The sequence below is a fragment of the Micromys minutus genome (genome assembly GCF_963924665.1).
Source record: "Micromys minutus genome assembly, chromosome: 6".
In the NCBI taxonomy this organism is placed as follows: domain Eukaryota; kingdom Metazoa; phylum Chordata; class Mammalia; order Rodentia; family Muridae; genus Micromys; species Micromys minutus.
This window is the reverse complement of record NC_137975.1, coordinates 30,043,027-30,070,590: the sequence shown is the minus strand read 5'-3', so window position 1 is coordinate 30,070,590 and position 27,564 is coordinate 30,043,027. Positions and strand designations below refer to the sequence as shown.

Below are 27,564 nucleotides of genomic sequence, written 5' to 3'. Positions count from 1 at the left end.
GTGGCCCTGGGACAGCCCTTGTGAAAGACACATCTGGTGTGTGTTTACAAGGAGTGACAGAAAAGCTCCTGCCAGGGGCCTCTCATGTGGTTTCTATAATCACCATGAGGACAAAGGGCATCAGGAAATGACAAGTGACTGTCACTTAAATCGGATGTCAAGCTTGGCCCTCGTAAACTCCTTACATGACTACTGTTCAGCAGGTCCTCTTTCCTATTAAACAGAGAGCGAAATGATCCCAGAGGCCAACTCGGCTCTGTCATTGTTAGCATTATTAGAATTAGGATCGGCTGCAGCCCCTGAAGAACAACCGTCACGGTTCACAGAGGCAAACTGGACGGCATCGATGCGGTAATGAGGATTTTCAGGACAGGAAGAGACCCTGGCTGGTCTCACTGTGATGCTAGTGTGGTACTAGGCCTGTGTTAACAAACATTTCTAAATGAAATGCACTACGTCTCACCTAGGCGGAAAGCAACACTGAAAAGAAGACTTTGACCTTTATTTTGGACAGTTTAGGGATTTAAGAAACAAGTTTCTGAGAGTTGACTCAGCAGTTAAGAGCACCATTCATCCAGAGGTCCGGAGTTCAATATTCAGCAATCATGTCACGATGGCTCACAACCATCTGTAATAGGATCTAATACTATCTTCCGGTGTGTCTGAAGAGAGTGACCGTATACTTATATACATAAAAAAAATTAAAAAGGAAAAGGAAAAGAAACAGGCTTCAACTGATGATTGGTCCTACCCAGGTGAATTGAACTAATCTGTAAAATGGGAACACATTGCAGTGGTTAGAACTGAAATGTGCCTAAGCACAGCAAGCGTACATGGAGGATCGAGTACCTGCTGTCTCCTGTGGCTAAGAATAATGAACACTTCTAAATGTATTTATTCGCCATTTCTGTTTGTTCTTTAGCAAAACTTCAAGTCAGTTCATCACTATACTTGTTGGTTATGGCATTTTTGGTACTTAAGTTTTATAGTTCTTAATGCATTCCAGATATTGATACGTGCCCGCGATGTAGTTTTCTACATTCTACATGTCTCCTGTTCTGTATGTTACTCATGAACTCTGCTGCTGGCAGTTGCCTTTCCTGTACAGAAGCTCTTTAATTCTTTGTAAATCTCATTTGTCCACTGTTGGGAGTTCTTTCTTGAATTATTGGAGTTATTGGGATTTTCTTTTTCAGAAAAGTCTCATCTCTTCCTAAGTTTTATACTGTTTCCCTGAGAACATTAGGTTTTGTTGTTTTATGGATGAGATGCTACTGTTGCCGACAGTGACTATTGGGACTTTGAAGATTTCTATGGGCATCAACAAATATATCTATATATCTATATATCTATATATATATAGATATGTTGATTTCTCTATCCTACATTCTTTATCTTCCTCGTGTTTATTCAATTTATTGCTGGATGTATGCTCTGTGGTATCTGATTCAAGTAATTCTGAAGAGAGTATAACTTCTAATTTCAACCTACTTCCAGTAAAAGTGAAACTTTCAGTGCTTTGAATTGTACTGCACAGTGATGGCAAAGAATGCATGGTTTTAATTTTAGCTCATTCCTCTGTGATTTGATACCTAGGCTGGAACATTTTATGTGGTTCCAGAAGCCTGGGAACAACACCTGTCAAATGTACTTGGCAGGGCTCGCCTGGGGCAAGCTGCTTCAGGAACCAGACATGGGGACTCTCCTTATGCTGGGTGATGGCCTCTCCAGTCTACATCTTCCAGCTCTAAATGAAAATGTCTTGGAGTTGTTCATGGTTTGCAGCTTGAAGCTCCTTGCTCAAAATGACTGAAATAAGGCAGACTCTAATAGAAACATTCACGTGGGGCTAAGAGTCTCTGCAAACATTTTCCAGAACTCTGTTTCAACCCAGCCCTCTGGGTCACACATTTGCATACAGCATTGGCTCCATTCAGTCAGCTGCCTGCTCACTGGCCACTGGAGAATGTCCAGGTTAGCTTTTCTACAGCAGAGCTAACAGACAATGCCTAGCATTTGAATTATTGATAGAGGTTTAGCCTTTTTTAAAAAAAAGTCACAAGTTATATTAACCCCAGAATCAAGAACTTTTTTGTTTGAATCATACACCCACAGAGCATAAAACCATGTGAATGCTTTTATTGTTTATTTCTATTGTCAATAGTTTTTTTTTTTTCATTTTACTGGGTTACATGAGGCCATTTTACATGATACTCTTTAAGCATGTTTCCCCATGACCTGTACCTCCACTTTCTTTGCTTGCCTCTTTGTCTTTTTGTAAGTCCTCTGGTCCCCCTGGACAGGCATACTTCTAATTTCATATCATCTTTATATAAAATCTAGGACCTGTAAATGACATAAAACATATGACATTTGTCTTTTTAAGACGGCCATAATTCACTTAATGTGGTTTTCTCCAATTGCATTCACTTTCTTGCAAATAGCAAACATTCCTCCTCTATATAGCTGAAAAAAAATGCATCCTACCCACAAGCAATGTTTTCTTTATTGATTCCTCTGCAGATGGATTGATTCCATAACTTAGCTAGTATGAATAGTTCAGCAATATATAACGATATTTAATAAGTATCTCTGTGACATGGTGACTGGGGTCTAATAATGGTATATGGGGTTATCTGGTGGGGTTCTTTTGTAAGTAACCCCCGTGGTGGTTTCCATACTGATGACTAGTTTGTATTCTGCTACCAGAATAAAGGCTCTCTCTTTTGTCTACATCATTACTAGCATTCGTTGCTATTTTTCTTGATGATTATGACTGGTGTGAGATGGAATTCCAATGAACTTTCATTTCTCAGATGGTTAGTAACATTTAACATTTTTTCACATGTTAAATGCCCATTTGTATTTCATGTTTTGAGAAATATTTCATTAGCTCATTGACTGATCAGGTTCTTTTATTTCTTGTTCATTGTCCCCCCTGCCTGAATTCTGTAAAAGAAAATGTCTCTATTCAAATATTGAGGATACATTAAAAACCAGCAGTGGTAGGTTTAATTTGAAACTTTTTATAAAAATTTATAAAAGCTCCAGTTAAGTCTAATTTAACTTTAATTAAGGGATAAAACCTTAATGATTTTAGAGTAAAAAAGTTGTAGATATCTATGTCCCTATGTGAAGCAAAGCTCAATTTTTCCTAAAAGCATTTGACATTTTTAAAATTCATTCATATTTACTTCCGTGAAAGAGAAAAATGAAAATCTATCTTGGTTGGTGATTAGAATAATATATAAGTTTTAATTCAGTGTCCTTCCACTGAAAAATACTAGTTGAATAATTAAATGTTACATATGGGATTTAACTGTCTCACATAAAACAGAGATAAGAATAACTACTCTTGATCCAGGGACAGAGGCTTGATGAGACTGCGCTGCGAGCAGCCAGGGCGCTGAGAGGTCCGGGCCAAGCGCACGGAAAGCACGCTCCACCGAATGGTTCAGGGGAGCAGGAACTCTGCTGTAGGGACTCTGTTTCCACCCCGAGAGCCATGCGTGCAGACCAAACGCTCAGGCCATCTGCCACCAAGAACAGCTGAGATCCAGGGACACAAGCAAGGTACAGGGGAGAGACAGGAACCAATCACTGACAACAAGACCACATATAATTACAGACAACAAGATGGCAAGAGAAAAGCAAAAGAACTTACCCGGTGGAAACCAAGACAACCTGGCAACACCAGAACCCAGCTCTCCCATCACAGCAAGTGGTGGAATGCCAAACACTCCAGAACAAGAAGACTCAGACCCGAAATCATACCTCAAGATGATGATAGAGATCTATAAACAAGAAGGGGGAGGAAAAGCATAAAGAAACAGAAGCTTTTAAAGAGGAAACAAGAAGAACACTCAAAGAAATCAAAGAACTAGAGAAAAACAAAACCAAGAGATGAAGGAATTGAAGAAGGAATTTAAAATGGAAATGGAAATAATAAAGAAAACACAAAAAGAGACAACCCTGGAGGTAGAAAAACTAAAAAAAAAAATCAGTAGTCACAGATGTAAGCATCTCCAACAGACTACAAGAAATGGAAGAGAGAATCTCAGGGGCCGAAGACATCATGGAAAACAGACAAAACAGTCAGAGAAAATGCAAAAGCCAAAAAAGCTCCTAACCCAAAATGTCCAGGAGATCAAGAACACAATGGGAAAATCAAACCTAAAGATAATAGTAATAGAAGAGGGCGAAGAATAACAACTAAGAGACACAGTAAATACTTTCAACAAAATCATAGAAGAAAACTTCCCTACCCTTAAGAATGAGATGACCATGAGCATAAATGAAGCCTACAGAACTTCAAATAGAATGGAACAAAAAGAAATTCGTTCTGACACATAATAGTCAAAACGCCAAGTGCCCAAAGCAAAGAAAGAATACTAAAAGCAGTAAGGGAAAATGGTCATGTAACATATAAAGACATACAAATCAGAATCCCACCCGACATCTAAACAGAGACTATGAAAGCTAGAAGATCGTGGACAGACATCATTCAGACCCTAAGAGAACACAAGTGTCATCCCAAGCTGCTATACCCAGCAAAACTATCAATCACCATAGATGGAGAGACCAAGGTATTCTAGGACAAAACTAAATTTACAAAATATCTGACTACAAACCTAGCACTACAATGAATTATAGATGGAAAACCCAATACAAGGAGGAAAACTACATCCTAGTATAAACAAGAAAACTCCTAAGCAAGAAAAACAAAAGAAGAAAGAGACACAGGCACAATTCTACCTCTAAAAGCAAAAATAGCCGGAAATAGCAACCACTATACCTTAATATCTGTTAACACAAATGGACTCAATTCCCCAATAAAAAGAAATAGACTATCAGACTGTATATATAAACAGAATCCAGCATTTTGCTGCATACAGAAAACTCATGTCAGAGACAAAGACAGACACTATCTCAGAGTAAAAGGTTGGGACAAAAACCTTTCAAGCAAACGACCCCAAGAAGCAAACTGGAGTGGCCATTCTAATACAGAATAAAGTAGATTTTCAACCAAAAGTTATCAAAAAAGATAAAGAAAGACACTTTTTACTCATTACAGGGAAAATTTATCAGGAGGAACTCTCAATCCTTAAAATATATGCTCCAAACACAAGAGCACCCATATTCATAAAAGAAGCCCTACTAAAGCTCAAAAATACATTGCACCCCAAACAATAATAGTAGGAGACCTCAACACCCCACTCTCATCAATAGATCTTTGAAACAGAAACAACAAGGACACAGTGAAACTAGCAGAGGTTATGAACCAATTGGAATTAATAGACATCTACAGAACATATCATACTAAAACAAAAGAATGCACCTTCTTTTCAGCACCTCATGGCACATTCTCGAAAACTGATCATATAATCAGTCACAGAACAAGCCTCAATAGATATAAGAAGATTGAAATAATCCCATGCATTCTATCAGATCACCATGGTCTAAGGCTGGTCTTTAATAACAACAAAGACAAAAAAAAGCCCATATACACATGGAAACTAAAGAATGCCCTATTAAATGATACCATGGTCAAAGAGGAAATAAAGAAAATAATAAAGGATTTTCTAGAATTTAATGAAAACAAAAACACAACATACCCAAACCTATGGGATGCAATGAAAGCAGTACTGAGAGGAAAACTCATAGCTTTGAATGCTTCCAAAAATAAAATGAAGAGAGCATACACTAGCAACTTGACAGCACAGTTGAAAGTTCTAGAACAAAAGGAATCAGATACACCCAAGACAAATAGCCAGCAAGAAACAATCAAACTCAGAGCAGAAATTGACCAAAGAGAAACAAAAAAAACCATTCAAGAATCAACAAAACCAAGAGCTAGTTCTTTGAGAAAATTAACAAGATTGATAAACCCTTAGCCCAACTAACTAGAGGGCAAAGAGAGAGTATCCAAATTAACAAAATCAGAAAGGAAAGTGGAGACATAACAGGTGAAACTAAGGAAATTCAAGAAATCATTAGATACTACTACTCAACAAAGCTGGAAAATCTAGAGGAAATGGATGAATTCCTAGACAGATACCAGATACTAAAGTTAAACCAGGACCAGGTATACCATCTAAATAAACCCATAACACCTAAAGAAATAGAAGCAGTCATCAAAGCCTTGCAACCAAAAAAAAAAAAAAAAAAAAGCCCAGGTCCAGATGGGTTCAGTGCAGAATTCAATCAGATATTTATTGATGACCTAATACCAATACTCTCCAAACTAATTCACAAAATAGAGTCAGATGGAACACTACCTAACTCATTTTTCGAGGCCACAATAACCCTCTTTCCTAAACCACACAAAGACCCTACAAGGAAAGAGAGCTTCAGACCAATCTCACTTATGAACATTGATGCAAAAATACTCAACAAAATCCTTACAAACCGAATCCAAGAACACATCAAAACGATCATTCACCATGATCAAGTAGGCATCATCCCTAGGATGCAGGGTTGGTTTAATATATGGAAATCCATCAGTGAAATCCACCATATAAGCAAACTCAAAGAGAAAAGACACATGGTCATCTCACTAGATGCTGAGAAAGCATTTGACAAAATTCAAAACCCCTTCATGTTAAAAGTCTTGGAAAGAACCAGAATCCAAGCTCCATACCTAAACATAATAAAAGCAATATACAGCAAACCAATAGCCAACATCAAACTTAATGGTGAGAAACTTGAAGCAATCCCATTAAAATTCGGGACTCAACAAGACTGCCCACTCTTCTCCTACCTATTCAACATAGTACTGGAAGTCCTGGCCAGAGCAATTAGACAGCAAAAGGAAATCAAAGGGATACAAATTGGAAAGGAAGAAGTAAAAACATGACTGTTTGCAGATGACATGGTAGTGTATATAAGTGACCCCAAAAATTCCACCAGAGAACTTCTACAGCTGATAAACAAGTTCAGCAAAGTGGCTGGATATAAAATTAACTCAAACAAATCAGTAGCCTTCCTCTACTCAAAGGACAAACATGCGGAGAATGAAATTAGGAAAAAGTACCCTTCACAATAGTCACAAAAACTATGAAATACCTTGGTGTGACTCTAACTAAGCAAGTGAAGGACCTGTATGACAAGAACTTCAAATCTCTGAACAAGGAAATAGAGGAAGATCTCAGAAAATGGAAAGATGTCCCATGCTCTTGGATTGGAATGATCAACATTATAAAAATGGCCATCTTACCAAAAGCAATCTACAGATTCAATGCAATCCCCATCAAAATTCCAACCCAATTCTTCATAGAGTTGGAAAGAGCAATGTGCAATTTCATTTGGAATAACAAAAGACCTAGAATATCGACATCCACCCTCAACAACAAGAAAACATCTTCAGCAATCACCATCCCTGATCTCAAGCTATATTACAAGGCAATTGTGTTAAAAACTGCATGATACTGGTACAGAGATAGGCACTTGGATCAATGAAATAGAATAGAAGATACAGAAATGAACCTTCACATATATAGTCACTTGATTTTTGACAAAGGATCTGTAAACATTCAATGGAAAAAGGACAGCCTGTTCAACAAATGGTGTTGGTCCAGCATGCAGAAGAATGAAAATAGACCCTTTCTTATCTCCTTGTACAAAGCTCAAGTGCAAGTGGATCAAAGATTATACCAGGTACACTAAAACTATTTGAATAGAAAGTAGGGAAAACCTTAGAATACATAGGCACAGGAGAAAATTTCCTGAACAGAACACTAATGGTTCGTGCTCTAAGGTAAAATATCAACAAATGGGACTTAATGAGATTGCAAAATTTCTGTATGTCTAATGACACTGTCAAGAAAACAAAATAGCAGCCAACAGATTGGGAAAAGATCTTTACCAACCCCACATCTGATAGATTTCTTATATCCAAGGTATACAAAGAACTCAAGAAGTTAGACACCAGAGAAACAAACAACCTTATTAAAAATGGTGTACAGAGCTAAACAAAAAGTTCCCAATTGAGGAATATCAAATCCTGGAGAAGCATCTAAGGAAGTGTTCGACATACTTAGCCATCAGGGAAATAAAAATCAAAACAACCCTGAGATTGCACCTCACACCAGTCAGATTGGCTAAGATAAAAAAAAAAAATCAGATGACAGCAGATGCTGGCGAGGATGCTGAGAAAGAGGAACACTTCTCCACTGTTCGTGGGGTTGTAAACTGGTACAACCACTCTGGAAGTCTGGCGGTTCCTCAGAAAATTGGATATAGTACTACCTGAAGACCCAGTTATTCCACTTCTGGGCAAATACCCCAGAGAAGCTCCAACATACAGCAAAGACACTTGCACCACAATGTACATAGCAGCCCTATTTATAATAACCAGAAGCTGGAAAGAACCCAGATGTCCTTCAGTAGATGAATGGATACAAAAATTGTGATATATTTACACAATGGAGTACTACTCAGCTATCAGTAACAACGACTTTATGAAATTCTTAAGAAAATGGATGCATCTAGAGAATATCATTCTGAGTGAAGTAACCCAGTCACAAAAGAACAAACATAATATGCAGTCACTGATAATTGGATACTAACCCCAGACAGCTCTGAACACTCCAGAAACAACTTACAGACTATATGAAGTTCAAGAAGAACAAAGGCCAAAACACACACACACACACACACACACACACACACACACACAAAATGAAATATCATTACGCTTAATCTTTACACACCAAGAAAACTTTGACTATTTCCAGGTTACATCTTGTTTTACATGTACTTTATGCTAATTGTAACTAGTAAGATTTTAAGGCATACTAACAAACCTCTAAAAGAATCAAGTACTGACAAAAATGTATTCATATACTGTTATGCACAAACGCTTTTAAAATCTGTACATTATCTTTGTTTTTTTAAAAAATAAAGTTATTCACTTATACAGAAAGAATAACTACTCTTTATATATATTTAATCTGAAGAAAGGAGTGGCCAGCTCATAGAAATTGAAATTATAATTATGATATCTTACTGTACACATATTATATTCCTACAAAGAGAGAGGTAGAAGTCACCCCACACAATAGTACGTAAAGAAATCATAGGAAATCTGATTATTCATAAAGTAGCAAAAACTCATTTAAAGAAGAAGTTTAAAGAGTTACTCTGTGTGGATGGATAAAGATGGTCCCAGAAGCCATAGGTTATTAAAATAAATCTCTAGTGCCAGAGATAGGAGAGCTCCCTGGGAGCTTGTTGGCTAATGAAGCCCCTTTGATCACAGAAAGTAATTCGGACAGTTGATACCTCTGTTGGTTGTCCAATAAGATGAGTTGGTCAGACTTTATTAGTAACTTCACTATGGGGCTCAGTTCCAGAACACAGAGAAATCATCCTTAACCTGAAATGAAAGCTCCCGACCTACTCACTCAATCTCATGAGTGCCAGAGGGTGTTCTGTAGGCTGCTGGAGAATTGTCATCTCACAGGGACACAATATGGACTGATCGGGTAAGACTTATGTAATAACCTTTTTTTAAAAAAATTTGGCTATGATGCCTGTTACACAGGAAGAAAATTGTAATCTGGAACTGTAAACTGGTCAAATCCTCATGATTTGGGATGTCTTAGATTCTGGTGGGGAAGCTGCTATCAGTATTTTGATAAATGAACACAATGTGATGGTTACATTCTAAACAGTGATAATGCTGTTGTAAGCTTTGGTAAGAGAACTTTAAAGAAGAAGAAGAAGAAGAAGAAGAAGAAGAAGAAGAAGAAGAAGAAGAAGAAGAAGAAGAAGAAGAAGAAGAAGAAGAAGAAGAAGAAGAAGAAGAAGAAGAAGAAGAAGAAGAAGAAGAAGAAGAAGAAGAAGAAGAAGAAGAAGAAGAAGAAGAAGAAGAAGAAGAAGAAGAAGAAGAAGAAGAAGAAGAAGAAGAAGAAGAAGAAGAAGAAGAAGAAGAAGAAGAAGAAGAAGAAGAAGAAGAAGAAGAAGAAGAAGAAGAAGAAGAAGAAGAAGAAACAGTGCTCAACGGTGACTGCTGAGATGCATCAATGTTCAAGGGACAGAAAATAAGAGAGCGCTGAATGACCTAAATGGGATATCTATAACACTCCAAGATTCTGGAAACATCACAGAAATATCAGGAAGCACATAAGAGTTTGACAATGCGATCAGTGTGGAGTGGTAATGACAGCCTGTCATGAAAGAGGAAGGTCATGTCCTCCCACTCCTTTCTGTGGATTTATAAGCAGCCAAAGGTAGATGAGGAGGAAAAGGCATTTTCCTTAGGGGTCTAGCCACTGGGAAGGTGAATATGATCCTATAAACAAATGCCTACCTATGTTGCCATAAAAAGCACTAATAAAACTTATTGGGTCTCAAAATGACATAAAAGTATAAGAGAGGTAGTTGAGAAGAAAAAGATGATGAAGGGGAGAATCGGGGAAACAGAAAACAGGAAACAGGAGAAGGCAACAGGATAAATGTGAATGAAATATGTTATGTACACATGTGGTGGTGTCAGTGAGACAATTATTATGTGTACTTAACATTTAATAACAAAAAGCATCTTAAAATGAATCAGAGGCCTTCTTATAGAAAGGAAAGATGAAGAAGATTCTATTAACAATTAGTAAAACACAATGTTTCTGTCTGATTGATAAAGGCTAATTAAAATCACTTGACAAGAAATATAAATGAGTCTACCATTTCTCCTTTGAAGAAACAAGAGAAACACAGAGATGTAATAAAAACATCACACTTGTTTAGTTTTACTGGATTTCTATGTGTGTGGGAATGCCATTTGGTTTTTCCTAAGATTTCATACATTTAACACTCAAGAGATATATCTTGGTCATTATAAAAGAGTCAAAGCTGTGATAATAAAAAACTTATTTTAAAAACGACGATTGTTTCTCTTCTCATATCAGTTGTTTTATATTGCTATTTGTTTTACGGTTCTCTGTTAAGAAGTAAAAGGCAGAAATAAAGTCCAGTAAAAAAAAAATTCAAGATTGTAGACTGATGTGTAGTTCAAAATGCAAGGTTGATCCCTTAATGTTTAAAATCAGATTTGGTCAACAGATTTACTGCTAGCTGCCCATGGAAGCCAGTCTTCTGCTGCTGAGTTTAGATCAAGATGTAGAACTCTGGACTGTCCCAGTATCATGTCTTCCTGGATGCTGATATACATCTTGCCATGAAGATAATGGACTGAACTTCTAGAACTGTGAGCCAACCCTGGATAAATGTTTGGTGTTTTAATGAGGAGAGAAAAAAAAAAAAAAAAAGAATCAGTGGACCCATAACAACACAGACAAACAGCCAATTTTAAAAGATCAAGTTTTGCAATGACCTTAACTGTATCCATGAATAAAATACCAAACTACTCAACAGGATTTAATGAAATCTATGACTGAAGAATATTTGGTATCTAACAAAACAGTACCAACTTTATGGAAACAAGGAGAATTTCCTCTACCACTAGACATGGTGATTAATAGAAAGAGGCCCTGAGATGACAGAAGAGATACAATAGGACAAGAACTTGACAACTCTAAATACCGAAAAACATAACATAATGAAAACAAACAAACAGGAAAAATAAAACACAAAGATTGAATTTATGAACAAAAGTAGAATATCTGAAACTAAAAATAGACGGGATACAATTACCCGCAAATCATGAAGTAGCCTTGAATATACTCAGCAATGGACACCTACGCATTGTGAGTGGGGGATATGTCTCATCTGAATATTTGCAGGTTGTAAGCTTATGACGTAACAAAATTAAATACTAAAAAAATAGATAATTGTTGACCTGTTAAAAAAAAGCTTTCAAAATGCATGCAAAAGTAAGAAAGTAAGAAAAGACGATGACTTTTTATCATAGGAAGTGAGATAATTGAAACTTGATCATCATCAATCTTGAGGTGTGTGAGGTCAAACTGCATATGGTTGCCAATGACCTGTACAAAGGGTCTCGGAGTGCCAGAGATAGTGGCAATGCATGTCTTATATAAATACATATATGTAAATACACTTTTCTGTTTCAAGCAAAAATAACAGCATTTTTTAATATTTAGGAAATAATTAGATGAGTATCAAGCAACTGGATGACTTACAATTTAAGCAAGTAGAATATTTTTGAAGACACACTATGATACACTCATGATGAATACTTTAAAGCCAAGAGCTCCTACTGAACTTTAAAAGGGGGCATGATTTATGCGGGTACAGCAAAGTGGTAGTAGCACATTCCTTCTCATGTCCATGACCTCACTGTCCCCAAAAGGTTGGTTAGGTTTCTAGTAAGCCAAGCTTTGCTCCTGTTGAGTGGGCAATTATTGCACATAAATAGTCCTTGTTGTTTCCCTACTACATTCTTAATCCTATACCCAGAGATAAGTGTACCTTCTACCCATCACCAAAGAAGCTTCCTTACAGCAAGAGGAGACCATCACAGAAAACCACAACTGGATACAATGCAAGAGTCAATGGATCATAGGCAGCCCAGCCCCAGCAGACACATCTACACTATATCTCCTGCATGAATGGCTCAGGGAACATTTTGGAAGAGGAGCAGAAAGATGTTAAGAGCCAGGAAGCCTTCTGTGAAACATTTCTCATAGGAATGTGCAGGAAAATGAAAGTTGGTCTCTCCCAGGTTGAGTCTCCTTATTGGCTGTTCAATGAGGAGTGGTAAACCCTGAGACAAAACACATAAAAAAAACAAAACTGGACTCCTCAGGCTGCATTTATATATTGGGAGGGTGGAGGAAGGGTACTCAGGAGGCCTGGAAGGAGGAATAGAGAGAAGTGATTTTATTCTATTTCAATTAAAATATTTTAAAGGAAGAAAAAAGGATTAAACCATCAGTTATGGTAAAATGTAATCATGAAACCATCCAACTTTAGGCAAAAATAAGAGAAATAATGGATCCACTTTTACACACATGCACACCAGTATTGAAATTACGTAAAATAACTGACCACTAAATGGAAAGGCAAAGACCTCTTAGTTGGATCAGAATAGAAAACTCAGTGAAATTTAGTATTAATAGGAAATGGAATAATAGGGTCTGCCCTAGTCAATGTTCTATTGCTATGAAGAGACATCACAACCACAGTAACTCTTATGAAAAACAAAACAAAACATTTAATTGGGGCTTGCCCACTGTGTCAAAACTAATTCCATTTGCATCATGGAATTAAACTTTTGGGAACATGGTGGTAGCATGGCGACACACATGCAGACATGGTGCTGAAGATTAGCTGAGACTTCTACATCTAGAATATTTAAACACACACACACACACACACACACACACACACACACACACCCATGGTATGCACTCACAAAACTCAGGATATCTAAGATAAAATTCTAGACCACATGAAGCTCAAGAAGAAGGATGACCAAAGTGTGGATGCTTCAGTTCTTCTTAGAAAGGGGAGCAAAACTATTGTTAGGAAGAAATACAGAGACAAAGTCTGGAGCAGAGACTGCAGGAAAGGTCATCCAAAGACTGCCCCTCCTGAGGATCCAGCCTATATATAGCCACCAAACCCAGAAAATATTGCTGATGCCAAGCGCATACTGACAGGGCCCTGATACAGCTGTTTCCTGAGAGGCTCTGCCAGATCATGACAAATACAGAGGAGGATGCTCACAGCTAACAATAGAACTGAGAACAGGGTCCTTAATGGAGGAGCTAGAGAAAGAATTGAAAGAGTAGAAGGGGTTTGCAACCCCATAAGAACAATACCAACCAACCAGAGCTCCCAGGGACTAAACCACTATCCAAAGAGCACACATGGATGGATTCATGGCTCTGGCTGTTTGTGTAGCAGAGGATGGCCTTGTTGAACATCAATGGGAGGAGAGGCCCTTGGTCCTGTGAAGGCTCAGTGCCCCAGTCTAAGGGAATGTCAGGGCAGGGAGGCTGGAGGGGGTGTGTGGACAGGTGAACACCCTCAAAGAAGCAGGGGGAGGGGGAAGGTATAGGATTATAGGGGTATGGAGGAGTAATCGGGAAGGGGGATAATGTTTGAAATATAGATATTTATCCAATTAAAAAGTTATTCCCCCCCGTAAAAAAAAGAAAAGCGTAACTGGCTAACATATAGAGAACAAAGGACAGTGGCTACCCCAGTGGACACATCTACAACAGAACCCTCATCCTCTTACGGCTAAGAGAACACAGCACGACATGGAAGAACTGCTGTAGCAGTTAGAAGACCAGGCCTTTTGGTCTATGACAGGAAAGTTTTGTCCATGAAGCTCAGCAATATGACTTCCTAAACAGGTACCAAAAATGACATAATCAGTGATGGTGGAAATCTCACAAGTCACCATTATAGGCAAGTAATGGATGCTGAGAGAGGGAGAGACGGTCTTCTCCAGAGACAGGGCCCCTTGGTTGGTTATCCAGTCCCATTTGGTCAGCCCTAAACAATATACATATGAGCAAAACTTAACAGGTTGTGTTTATTAACTTATATCTGTGTATAAGTATGTGTATGCATGTGTATGAATGTGCACAACAATCATATTAAAGAATGAGAGGCCATAAATTTGAAAAGGAACAGATGGAGCCACACAGGAGTAGTTGGAGATGGGAGGAATGATATAAACAGAGGACTCATGTGTGATATTCTTGGTAAATAGATAGATTCATAAAATTTTTAAGTCTTTAAACAGAAAGACATAAAAAAATTTTGAACACAATAGCTCAGAATATTATACAATTGTTCTGACAAGAAGCAAACTAAGGGTGAACGTTGCATATGAATATATTGTATAAAATATATTTTCAGAAGAAGGAATGTGAACCCACATATTCAGAGAAATTTCATGATGCAGATTGTCAATAAGACATAAAACCTCAAGCAGAAGGGAGTTCCTAACAGTTTTGTGATTCATGAGGTAAAATTGAGAGACCTCAAAGGAAAGATTAAGCAATCTATAAGTTTCACTTGGACAATTACACATTACTTTCAATAATAGAGCCAAATAAAACACAAAATGAAAAGAACAGAAGAGATTTGAAGCTGGGGACATTGTTGTATGTCAGGAGCCCCAGCTGTTCAGAAAGCTCAGGAGTTCCAGAGCAGCATGGTCAACACAGCAAGATCAACAAATACACAGACTCGGGCATCACTGTCAACCATTGACTTCACAAGGCTTGAAGAACACAAAAGAACACACATTTTCAACAACATACAAAAAATCCTCTATGAAACCAGTCAAGATACATAAAAGTGCCTAAATTATATAGAATATTTTGTTATATAGAAGCCAATAGCAAAGATGTCTGGAATAATCTTCAAATAATAAGAAGTCACACATTTGAAAACCAGCTGTAATTTAAAGAAACACTTAAAAGTACCATATTATCAACTAATAAAAAAAGACAGTGCCAAATTTCAATGAGCCAAGTTCTAATTTAAGAAACAAAATATTAAGTTGAAAAAATAGTCTCCGGGAAAGGGAGTGGGTGACAGTTGACTGAGTGCCTAAGGCTTCTTATGGGGTAAGAAACACATTCTGAAAATACAGGGATTACTTAAGGCCACAGCACCCAGAAGGCATATAGCTTCTCTCTGATCTCAGAAGCTAAGCATGGTTGGGTCTAGCTGAGTGCACCAATGAGGCCAAGTTGGACATTTAAAATGGTTATGTCCATATGTTAAGTGAGCCTTGCTCTAATAAACAAAATAGAGATAAGCAAGTGGCATAGAAACAGATTTAAACACTGAAAAAAAATCCATAGTTAGTTCCTTAAGACAACTGAAAGAGAAGGAGGAAAAGGAGGAGGAGGAGAGAAGAGAGAGAAGGGAAGGGAAGGGAAGGAAAGAAAAGAAAAGGAAAAAACAAACCCTAGCCAGACTGACCAAGATCAGAGAAAAGAGTCAAATCACTAGAATCAAATATAAGAGAAATCCTGGGTGAGCAATCTGGCTTAGAAGATAAAGACACTTGCTGCTAAGTGTTACATGGTGGATGGTACAAGTTTCTGCAAGCTGTCCTGACTTCAAAATGTTTGCTAGCTGTGTCACACACTCACCTGGACACACAGGCACACGTGCACACACACAACAAAGAAATGTATTGAACAAGATTGAAAAATAAAAGAATATTATCATCGGCTCTATAGTCATTAAAAGAATAGTGAGAACATATTTTTAATAGTCTAATGTAAATCCATTAAAAAGTAGGCATGTTGCTTGAGAGACATAAGCTATCAATGCTCACAGAAAACCACACAATATGAGTGGTTTTCTAAGGAAACTGAATTCAGTTTTAATCATTTCCTTACAACTCCACATTTAAATGACTTTGTTTCTATTAGTGCTGAGCCAAACCAAACATTTACTTAAAAAGGAATGCAACTCATTTCTTTCAACAACTAGGAATAAAGAAAAATAAAAGAAAACAACAACAGAATAACCATCCCCAACTCACTCTAGGATTCCTCTGCTAAAGCTGCTACTGAAACCACACAGACACTGATAAAAAAATGAGAGACATTTCTCACGACCTCAGCAGTGAAAGTCTTAACCAGATACACTAACAGTGAATCCAGTGAAGCTTGTTTGAAGACAATGGGTTAAGCTCAGTTTAATTTAGAGATTCAAGGTCATGTTAACTTTGAAAAAATGAAGCGTATGCTTAATAATATTAATGGACCAAAAGAGAAGGGAATCCTCTCAACAAATATGAAATAAAAACAGTTGACAATATTCAAATATTTAACCTGCCTTGTTGCAAAGACCTTACCATAAATGCGGGAAATAAAGAATATTCTACAACCTAGCCTTAACATCATGATAAAAATAAAAGGCTTGATATCTATATAAAAGAGAAATCTCATATGCAGCTTTTAAGTTTGATTGGTAGGATTCAACCTGAATACCCACAGAGGTTAGGTACCTAGTAAGAGGCGAAGGGAGAAAGACAGGTCTTTTAAGGAAGAAAAAATGAATAGCGTGATATAAAGAGATACAGGGGTAGCTAGAGCAGCAGTGGGGCAGTGGGAAGGGGGAGAGGACAGAGGAGGGGACATGGGGAAAGAGGACCAACAACAAGGACCTATAGAACAGTCCTATGAAAACCCACTAGTGTTAACACTTTCTAAAATATATACACACATGAAAAGAATTTAAGTGGAGTCAGCACTCAGTGGGAACGACAATGCCCAAACTAGACAGCTCATGCCACAAAACAAGACCTCCAGTGCCTGGAACGGGTTACATATTGTTCCTGGCCAAAAGGATCCCATAGATCATCCAAAACATCCTGAGCTACTTCCAAGGCCACTGTTTACTCTGCACAACCTGACCGCAAGGCCCAGTTGCTATAGCTACTGCTCACTGACATCGTGGGACACGGAGAAAGCAAGCTGGTGTCCACCCAGATTAAAAACATTAAAAGCTCAGAGAAACCCTAGCCACACCGACTGACCAAGAAATTGGCAATAAGGGACTCAAATTACCAGTATTAAGGATGAGAGAAAGAATATGAGGCCATCAAGATGACTCAGCAAATAAGCCAAGCCTGTAGAAGCCCGTAGAAGGTTCCTTCTGCACACTCCTGAAGGGGGCAAAGTCCTAAGCTGTCACTCTCACCCAGGTACAAATGCTGCAACCTAAAACAGAGATCTGCCTGACAGCAAGGGACAGCGCTACAATAGAGAAAGGCACAAGTTAAAGTGAAAAACCATTGCACACCTAGTAGGGTTGCTAATAGTCTAATGTAAATCCATTTAAAAGTAGGCATGTTGCTTGTAAGCCTGGCATTCAGTAGACTGAGGTTGACAAGTTTGAGAACCTGTCCCAAAAAGACCAAAAGGGGGGGAAATGGGATCACTTTGCCACCAAGTGACATCCTTAAAGAGGAAAAGGAGAGCAGAAACAAATGAGTAGCCCTGGGCAAACTTAAGGGCTCAAGGATCTTCTAACCAAAATATCCAGGGAGTCCTGGCTCACCTTACATTACAAAATGTTCACTTTTGATATCAGAAAACCACCCGCAGGAACAGCACTCTGATTTTTGTGGAGAATGAGGTTTTGTAGTGCGTGTATGACCATCAATCTTAACAACAGCTTTTTTTGTTTTTTTCTTTTTTTGTTAAAATAGCTTCTGAACATTTTTTCCTAAGGTCTTCACACACACACACACACACACAAACACACACACACAAGTGTCACTTGTCATTTGCTAGGGAATGCAAATGCCTTCTAACAGTTGGTTAACAAGCACATCTCCTCTGCAGGAGGCTTTCGAGATAAAGGACAGCATTTCTCTAACATCTGTTTCCAATGTTGGAAATTGCCTAATGGTTGCAATTTGGATACTTACCAAATCTTAGAAAGCTTAACTTGTCCTTTATTTAAATATATGTTAAATATTAGGTTTGGGGGGAAATGCTGAAATATGAAATGAATATTAGTACTGTATTTAAATATTTCAAATGTTAAGATTTTAAATATTTCAAAAATCCTTAAATCAGAAACTAGTTTTTTAAAATAACTGCAAATCACAGTGTTTACATGGTGATACTTCAACACCCCCAGAAATATGAAACACTCTGTAGTCAAAGGAGGCATGCTTATAAAATAACAAAACCGAAGAGTGGGGCTTGTTTTGAGAGCTGTTGCTTGAATATATAAAAATTCCACATGATAGGTAACATCTGTGGGTATTCTGGAAGGATCTCGAAGACATTCTCAGCAGCTGCAATGTCAGGAACTAGCTCTGCATTACAAAATTCACAACGTGTATCTGTGCTGTTCTTCAAAACGATGCCAGAGAACCTGCTCCAGCAGGTATCCCATTCATTCTAAGAAGGGCTTCTATTTTCCATTCTCCAAATAAAATCAAGCTTTTAGAGGACTAGAGGGAGATAGGAGAGCATGCATGATTAAGGTAGAATTAGGGACCGAGTTAGGGAGAATGAGAAAAGGGGAAAGGTAAAAAAGCCAAACAATATAGTTTCCAAAAAAAAAAAAAAAAAAAAAAAAACTATCAGGAAACTCAATACTGATTTTTTTCCCCCCACAATGTGCATTGTTTCTGTCATGAAACGGTTGTGCTACACTTAAGGGAGAATTTCCTGTTGAGACAGGAAAAGAATTTTTCAGCAAAGTCCCTGAGACAGGATCTTCCTGTTCTGCCCAACAGTGTGACATTTCTTGGGGTATGTCTTTTGTTTTCTAGGGCTGTGATAAAATATCCTGACCAAAGTAACTTAAGGGAGAAAGGGCTATTTTAGCTCATAGTTACAGGCTATTGTCCACCACGGCAGTGAAGTCACAGCAGCAGGAGCTGATGGGATTTGGTCACGTTATGTCCGGAATCAGAAGAATAATGAATGAATGCACACTAACGCTCAGCTGGCATGACTCATACACAGCTCGAGATCTTGACTGGAAAATGATACCTCACCCTATAGCAGGTGGGTCTTCCCTTAGGTAATCCTAACATCCCTACATGCCCAAATGCCCTTGTCCCAAGAGAGTTTAGGTTTTGAAAGTTGACAGCTCTAACCATCACAGGGCTGAAAGCTCAGTGGAATCACACCCCAGCATGGTTACTTTGTGCTGTGGTACTTCAAGGATGTTGTTGCTGTATTTATCATAGTTACCTCATCTCCACAGTGTACCACCTATGGTGTCACCTGCAGAGATGGGAGCTCCATCTGTACTTTGCTTTGAAGTCTAAATTTGATAAAAATCTATGATTTTATAGTTATAGTTTATACTTGAATATTCCAAACAACCAGAAATTTGATCTTAAGTGGACATTTAGGAATATGTTTAATCCCCTAAACTATACATCAGTAGCTATGTATATATAAAGGTTTCCAAGAATTATTAATTCTAAAAACAGGTACTTTTGTATTAAGCAGCTCCTGGTTGCAGGGATGTTGGCCTTAAGTCCTGTTTGATGAGGCAGAGTCACCATGGTAGGGTCATAGGCTGGGGGCTGTTCACCCCAGGGCAGAGAGACAATGGACCCAAATAAATGGCTACTCATGAGAGGTTTCTGTTTGTTTCTATTTGCCTTAGACACATGTTACATTGTTCTTATGCTATCAATGTGTCCCTGGGCTCTGAGCTTCTAGGGCCCATTATTTAGTACTTTGAGACCACATTCCTTTATTTACAGGCAATGACAACTGAGTTAGAGCTTTTAGTTTCTGAATGCATAGATTATATGACCGTCTTCCACATAAAGACACCGTTAAGAACTGAGACTCATCTTGCCAAGGCAACCAGAGATAACATCAAAGTCACCAAAAGCTGGGTGAACTCCAGGCTTGTCAGGTATGTCCCCCCACTCTCAGAACTTTGCTTTCCATGTTGAAAAGGGAGAAGTTCTACATATTCAGAGCCCAAAGGGAAACATTCTTATTTTACCACAAATCTCACCTCTGCTCTGTGTGAAACCACACAGCTCACAGAAGAGAAATTCACCTTTCAGGTCCTGGAGCACTGCCCACTGTGGCCTGAGGACTTTACCTCCATAATTACTCCATGATTGTGGGGGCGGGGATGGGGTGTGGGAAGGAGATAATATTTGAAATGTAAATACAGAGAGTATCTAATAGAAAAAAAGAAAAAGAAATAAAGGTCTCCATGATTGCTAACAGGAAATGATTTGATCACAAGAGCTCTAACCTAGTGGGTAGTATAATCCTTTAAATTCAAACTTTGAATAATTATTGGGAGAAAAAAAGAGAACCTCTGCCTAGTGGAGATGCGTGGGAAGAAGTGGCATGGACTACATCCTTGGGGGTACATCAAGGCTTGTCTTCTTCCTGTTTACCCCACTGTGCTCTTGCTCTCTGCCCTGGGGTGAGCAGCCCCCAGCCTACGATCCCACCGCCCACTCCATGACACTCACTGCCTTATCCCAGGGGACTCAGACTAATATCCCTCAACCATGAGCTACAGTAGACCTGTTGTCTCTTCCTTTCAAGTTACTGTTCAGTCATCTGACAAGAAGGCTGAACAGAACAGGTGCCGCTCACACAGCCGGAAAGAAGGCTGAAGCTTACAGTGCAGCAGTTACGGGATAAGAGATGGAGACAGGACTGAGTCCTCAAAGCTGTTCTCCAGTAGCAGTACAGGGGAGGAAACTGGTTAGTTAAAAGAGCCATCACGACCACACAAAGTTTGATTGTGACCAATTTTATTTTCAATGAAATTGTTGGGTACTTTAGGGCAAAGCAGAGGTCATTCAACATTTTTCTTGCATATTAAAAAACTCCCAAAGCAATACTTTTATACAGAACATCTTCCCAACAGTTATCAAGTTCAGAGATGATGAATTGCAGCCGCAGGGGCAAGAACAGTGAAGCACATCCCACTGTCCTGCTGCTCATGGTGTTTTACTTTGTTTCACTTAGCTTTGTTTTTTGAGCTACTGGTTATATGTCCAGCAAACAGCACTTCAGCTAAAGGAACGAACACAGACTTTGGAAACATTCAATCCTGAGACCTTCATGTGGCCTTTATGTCTAAAAGTTTTTAGGCACAGCTAAGTAATAACTAATTTTAAAAATTTAGTTTTTAGTTTTTGGTATATGATTATTAAAGAGTTCTCAAAATCATCTATGAAAGCTACTCTATCTAAGACATAGTGACTTCACACAGACAGTGCATCTAATATGCACAGTGTAGTTGATTTGCTCTGTTCTAGACATCACGTGGTCCGAGGAGGGAATGGAGGTCCTCAACAAGGCTCATCTAAGGACTGATACAGAATTTAAAAAGGACACACACCTTTGACACATTGAAGAGGTAATCATTTGAGACTATACTGTCTAGATAAAAGACTATATCTTCTATTACTTCATTTCACTAAAATGTGGCTTGAAAAACACGGACTCCTGGATTATGAAGCATTCTGCTATTGTTACTGTTCAGTACCTTGTTTTATTTTTGGTATATCTGCACATTGCATCCAGATTTACAAACTGCCCACAGTGCTTTCTGCCTCATTCAAGTATAATAAAAGTAGAAATCTATAGAAGCTCTAAGGCTAAACAAACTATACATCATACAAAAAAATTAATTTACAGTCAAAAAGTATTGGCAATGCCCTTTATAAAGCCTCAACAAAGACTCATCACAAAGGATGTCATAATCCACATACATGGTTATCACATAAATATACCGTTTAGATTCATGTGCTGCAGGGTGGTCAAATGAACAAAGAGAACCAGCACTCTGCAGCACACACATTTCTGTTACAGTAACAGGACTATCAACACTAATCAGAGGAAGGTGGTTTTCTTAGTGCATATTTATTGTGGCTGAGGCAGTTACTTATGATACAATAATGCAATCTCCACAATTATTTTAAATAAACAAGAACACTTCTGCTAACAATAGAAAGAGTAAATTTTTTTTTTTCTGAAATCACATAGAACATTGCTACATACAGTTTTAGGCAAATACTGAAAGACATGACCTTAAGGCATCTGCTAGAAAAGCAGATGTGCATATTTATATAAACCAAACAATGCAAGAAAATATTGCACAAAATCCTATGTTTCAAAATAAAATATTTCTGTCTCAATATACATAATTCCCTATTTTATAAATGAATCATAATGTCGACTGGCTGTTGCAAATCCTTTCTAATTCTTTAACAAACAGACACTAACAGGATGCTGGGTTCAACTCGGGGAAAATGCTCACCGAGAACTGGCTTGCTAAAAATGTGACTAGCTACGTTTAAGAGATGCCTGGGGAGATTTAGGAGTTCATTTTCCATTTTGAATCCTCAGACTGAAGACCCACTGACAGCAAACAGTGGAGTTAGTTCTCATAAGACAATTTACTCATAAACGTGATGACCTTGTCCAGGAAATCTGAGCAGAGAATGGATGGCTGCTGATTACAAGAATGTCCACAGCCATTGCTGCTGTCCAAGAATCTTCCCTTTGCTTAACCAACAACTATTTCATGGGCATTCCTGGGTCACACCATTAGTATCAGTATAGGATCTTAATACCAGTCACACCTTTACCTCAGAAGAAAAAGGCAACCTGGAAAAGGTTACCACGTTTTTTTTTGTTTTTTTTTTTTTTTTTTTTTTTTTTTTTAAGTAAAATCTGGACTCCCATCAGCATGACTAGGTTCTTCCTTTATAAACCCTAAGTTGCTCCTGAACTGGTGGAAGTGGCCATCAGTACTGCAAAGGGACGATGTCATATGTGGATGGTCAAGCAAGGACTCAGCCAAGCAGTGCCTCCAAATCCGTCCTTTAATTCTAGTGACTCACATACTTATTACAAGAGTTAATGACTCCGTACTTAGAACATACTTTAAACAAACCAGCCATTTTTAAAAAGCATTTCTCAGTGTTGATTCTTGAGTAAGTACCATCTAAGCAAATACATTCATTCTGTATTTTATTATTATTACTAATTATTATTTTAACACCTGCAATTCCTTCCCTTTTAATTGGTTCCCCAAAGCTGGACAACTGTTTCCTCCAGTAGCCTGATATCCTTAATTATTATACCTGCTCCTGACTGGTACAAAAAGCCACTAGACGCCCCTTCAGTGAAGGAGCTACTAACTTTGCATTAGAAAAGTGATCATGCAACAATCTGACGTGTAAGGTAGGCTAATTAATCACCGACAGGTTTTACTCAGCAACACCCTCACTTTAACCAAACTGCAGCTCAGACATCTGTTTTTCTATCTTTAGCCCCCCGAACCTCCACAGATGCAAAGCCCGAGAGACTCAAGACAACTCCGAGCTTGTGGTTTGGTTTCGAGGCTTATAAAGCACAAGGTGCGGGAGCTGGGAGTTATTCACGTCTCTTGTAGAGCAGAAGCAGCTTCTCTGAACTGATTTAGGAGCTCCAGTTAGGCTCTCAGCATCTAAACTAACAGTGCAAGGGAAACAGTTATTTTCAATAGCAGGAAACTTATATTTGGTTTGGTTTGGGCAAAGCGAAACACACACCCCCCCATTTTAAATTTCAGAGTTCATCTTATGGTCTCTTCCTTTTTTCTACCATATCCATCATATACTGGGAAGTCTCACTTCAAATAGTCAAGGTTTTAATGTTGGGAAGCACCCACTTGCTTCCAGTTTTCTGGACTTTTTTTTAAAGAGAAAAACAATTTTTTAACATAAAGTAGTTGTTTTTGCTTACAGTAAGGCACAGATCACTTAAGTGGCTTAAGACATTATGTTTGAGTGGATAAATGTTTCCAAATAGCCTAGTGTTACAGTGGAGCATCTCACAAACTGACTCAAAGTAGAGAACCAGGAACCTGTGGCCATGGGTTTATCTAGGAAGTGAAGTGGAAGCCAGTGTCTCACGCTGCAGTCAGGATGGTCTCACTTTTAAGACAATGAATTCTGATGTGAAAGCAGAGATCTCACTTGAAAAATCACACTAAAAACTACATTCTGCTCAGGAATTCTGTGAGAATGCTTGCCCAGAATGCTTGTCCAACTACCACATAACTTTTCCTTTTCCCTCAAAGCAAGCTCTAAACTGGGACTAATGAAGGACACGTACAGGTGAAATCTCACAACTTTGAATACTATCACTGTGTGAAAATAAGGATTAAATTCACCCTTCAATAATGAACCCAGTGTCGTCAGGACAAGCTCCACTGTCCACTACAAATGAGGAAATCAGTATCTCAAGTAAAACTACCTATTTATGTTTTGGAATGCAGTTTTAAAAAATGACCTGTGTAAATATTTTAAGGACTATGTTAAACAAATCTCCTAAAATTCTAGCTAAAATTATATTCCTTAAGTAAATACTTTAGAGTATGGCCTTGTTGGAGTTCTTCAACGGTTTTGCAAACTTTTTTTTTTCTAACTAAAAAAGACAATTTGGAAAGCAATCATCATGTTTGAGGATGTATACAATAGAAACATGGCAGGTCCAAATAAACTACCTATACATCTAGCACGAGGAAGCTGCGTGTGCTTTCGGATGTGCTCCCAAAGCTAAACTCACGGTGAGGGAGGCAGGTCCCATAAAGAATCCTGAGACGTCCACGGTGCCTGCCCTTCCTCTCTTCTTTCCTCCACTCCTCCTGTTTGCCTGCCACAGATCAGGTGTGGGGGACACATTCATAATGGAAAACCCCAGCAGGTGTTCAAAGTCAACACAACGCATATGCTTGCAGCACACCTTCAGACACTGTGAAAATGGTCTGCTTCTTCTGTAGTCTCCCTCAAACTGATGACCTCGTGCAATAATGAGAAAAATACTACATACATTACAGGAGCTGGGCATCCGATCAATATTCCTGAAGACTTCAATCAAGGCCATCAAAACTAAGAGTGAAGTGCCAGGTTGAGGAGGAACCTCAGCAGACATGACTACAGGTGGTGATCTAGAACTCTGAGGGGGTACAGTGACAGAAAGGGACACCAGGGAACAGCCAGAGCTCAGAACACCATGCAGCAAGTCAACAATATGGCGAATGCAGCGCACGAACATAGGGTACTAACAACAGCGGAGACAGGGCCAGGGCAGATGGGAGCTCAGTACCATCTTTGCATTTTCCTATAAATCTAGAACATTTAAAATACAAAGTTCAGTATTAAAAAGCAAACACAAGGTAAGGCTATGAGCATCTTCACAGCACATCAGTTGTGAGACAAAGAGGACGACTGCCTATCTGGATGCTGCAGGCATTTGGCTTTCTGGAGGCGGACCATAGTTAACATGTACACAGAAATCCAAGTCTGAGGGGCTTCTTTGTAAGCAGAAGCTTTTAACTTCACATTGTAATTCAGCACTTAATATAGTTTACTGAAAGATAAATATACACATTCACGTTGTTTGGAAAACATGGCTACAAGTCTTTATAAAAAGCAAATTATTTCCTCTAGAGTGCATTTAAACTCGAAAAAAGAATGGTGAGCTTAATTCATGATAGAAAAAGGCATTATTGCTCTGCAGGACAAGATAACTCCTCTTTCAAGCTTTGCATGTAGCATCCCACGTTATCTGTATGCTGAACATAACTGGAAGATTAAGGCAATTAGTGGGTTAACAGTTTCATCAGTGTCAGGCTATTCTGGATCAGTTTTGATATCTGGATCAGTTCATGCTCAGCCAGATTAGCACAGTAACTACTGGCTCTATGTAGGGTTATATATGCACACTTAGTTTAAATAAAATGAACAGCATTAAGCACCAAATACTGGAAAAGCTTAAGTTCAAAACACACGTTCAGCCTATGTACAAATTAGTACCTGATTCGACAGCACAGTAGAATTCATTTTACACTGGGAACCCAGTGGGAATAGAAATCCATGAGATGAGCAGACAGGGAAACCAACTAGACAGCAGTAACCATTCCCATCACTGAATCTCTTTACTGTTTCCATCATGGGGAAGTCACTCCACATGTCTCTAGAGAAGCCAAGAGGCAAGCAACTGACCCTCTACTGGTACCTTAAGTTTGGTTTTCACTTCTGCCTTCTTCTGACATGTTCAAACCTTGTTGGAAGTCACATGGCATGTGACACAATGACACTACTTCTTGGAGAAGTCCAACATCTTTTGAGGGCTTCTCCTCTTTCCCAGCCTTCTCCCAGGGAACGAAGGTAGACTGGCGGCTCCCGGGGCCAGGTACCAGCAGCTCCTCTGAAGCCTGACTTAGTGTTTGCTTCACTTCTGCTTTTCCTTTATCCACTTGGGAAGCTTCAGGGGTAGCTGGCTGGAAACCCACTCCTGAAGTTGAAGCTGACTCTTCCACCACAGTAGGGCCACTTATATGGTCAGCACAGAGGGGCTTCTCAGTGTTCTCCTCTTTCAAGATAAACAGAGACTCTGCCAACCCACTGGAGGAAACTCTTTTCCTGGGGGATGGGGGAAGGTGCTTGCCGTGGAGGGCACTATCATCCTGCCCGAGATTCCACTCTCCCTGATCACCAGAAGCACACAGTAGAGCCAGGTTATTCTCACTGGGTGCGTTGGACTTGTTCTGGGAAGGAAAATAACATCAAAATACGTAGAATAAAATTACAGTAATTCTTTAGTAACTTGGCGTCTGCTTTGAAAGCAAGGTCCCACCCCAGGGGGAAGAGAGCACTGACTGAATTCCAACAGTTCCTGCCCCATTACAAGGAATGAAGGGTGGGGGTGGGGACTCCACAAACTCTGGTTTCCATGTGTTTAGACTGTCACCTGTCATTCAAATTCACACAGAACTTTTGGTTCTCCAGGCACAATGGGGTCCACTGCACTCGATTCTACTTCAAGGTTGGTTTTTTTTTTTTAAACACTTAATTTAAAACTGTTCACTTTTCAAACAAGAAAATAGAAAAAAAAGATTTTAAGACATATTAATCGTAGTATTTCTTAAAAGCTCAGGAGTTTTTATAGAAATAGAAATACTTCCGATGAACGTTTTTTCACAGGGATGGATACTAAATTAGACACGGATATGGAAGGGCCGTGCCTGGCAGCACAGGGCACTGGATCCCGTGTCAGTTATAACAGCAGAACTAATCTGTAAGGATTACATGTTTTACCATAGCTTGAAGTTTTTGTACCTACCTAGAGGCAAAATGCTTCTACA

General features: G+C 38.7%; 1 protein-coding gene across 3 annotated transcripts in view; it reads right to left on the bottom strand.

Annotated features, from left to right (window-relative positions):
* DENND1B (DENN domain containing 1B) overlaps positions 1-27,564 on the bottom strand; it is a 213,453-nt gene that overhangs the window by 10,307 nt on the left and 175,582 nt on the right. For 2 of the 3 annotated variants that reach the window (XM_080917652.1, XM_080917653.1), the window contains one exon: positions 21,178-26,967. In XM_080917652.1, the coding sequence (XP_080773778.1) occupies positions 26,437-26,967 (531 nt within the window). In that variant the 3' untranslated portion in view covers positions 21,178-26,436. Of the gene's footprint in view, positions 1-21,177; positions 26,968-27,564 lie in introns of those variants that run through there. The other variant, XR_013975047.1, reaches the window with a different exon arrangement.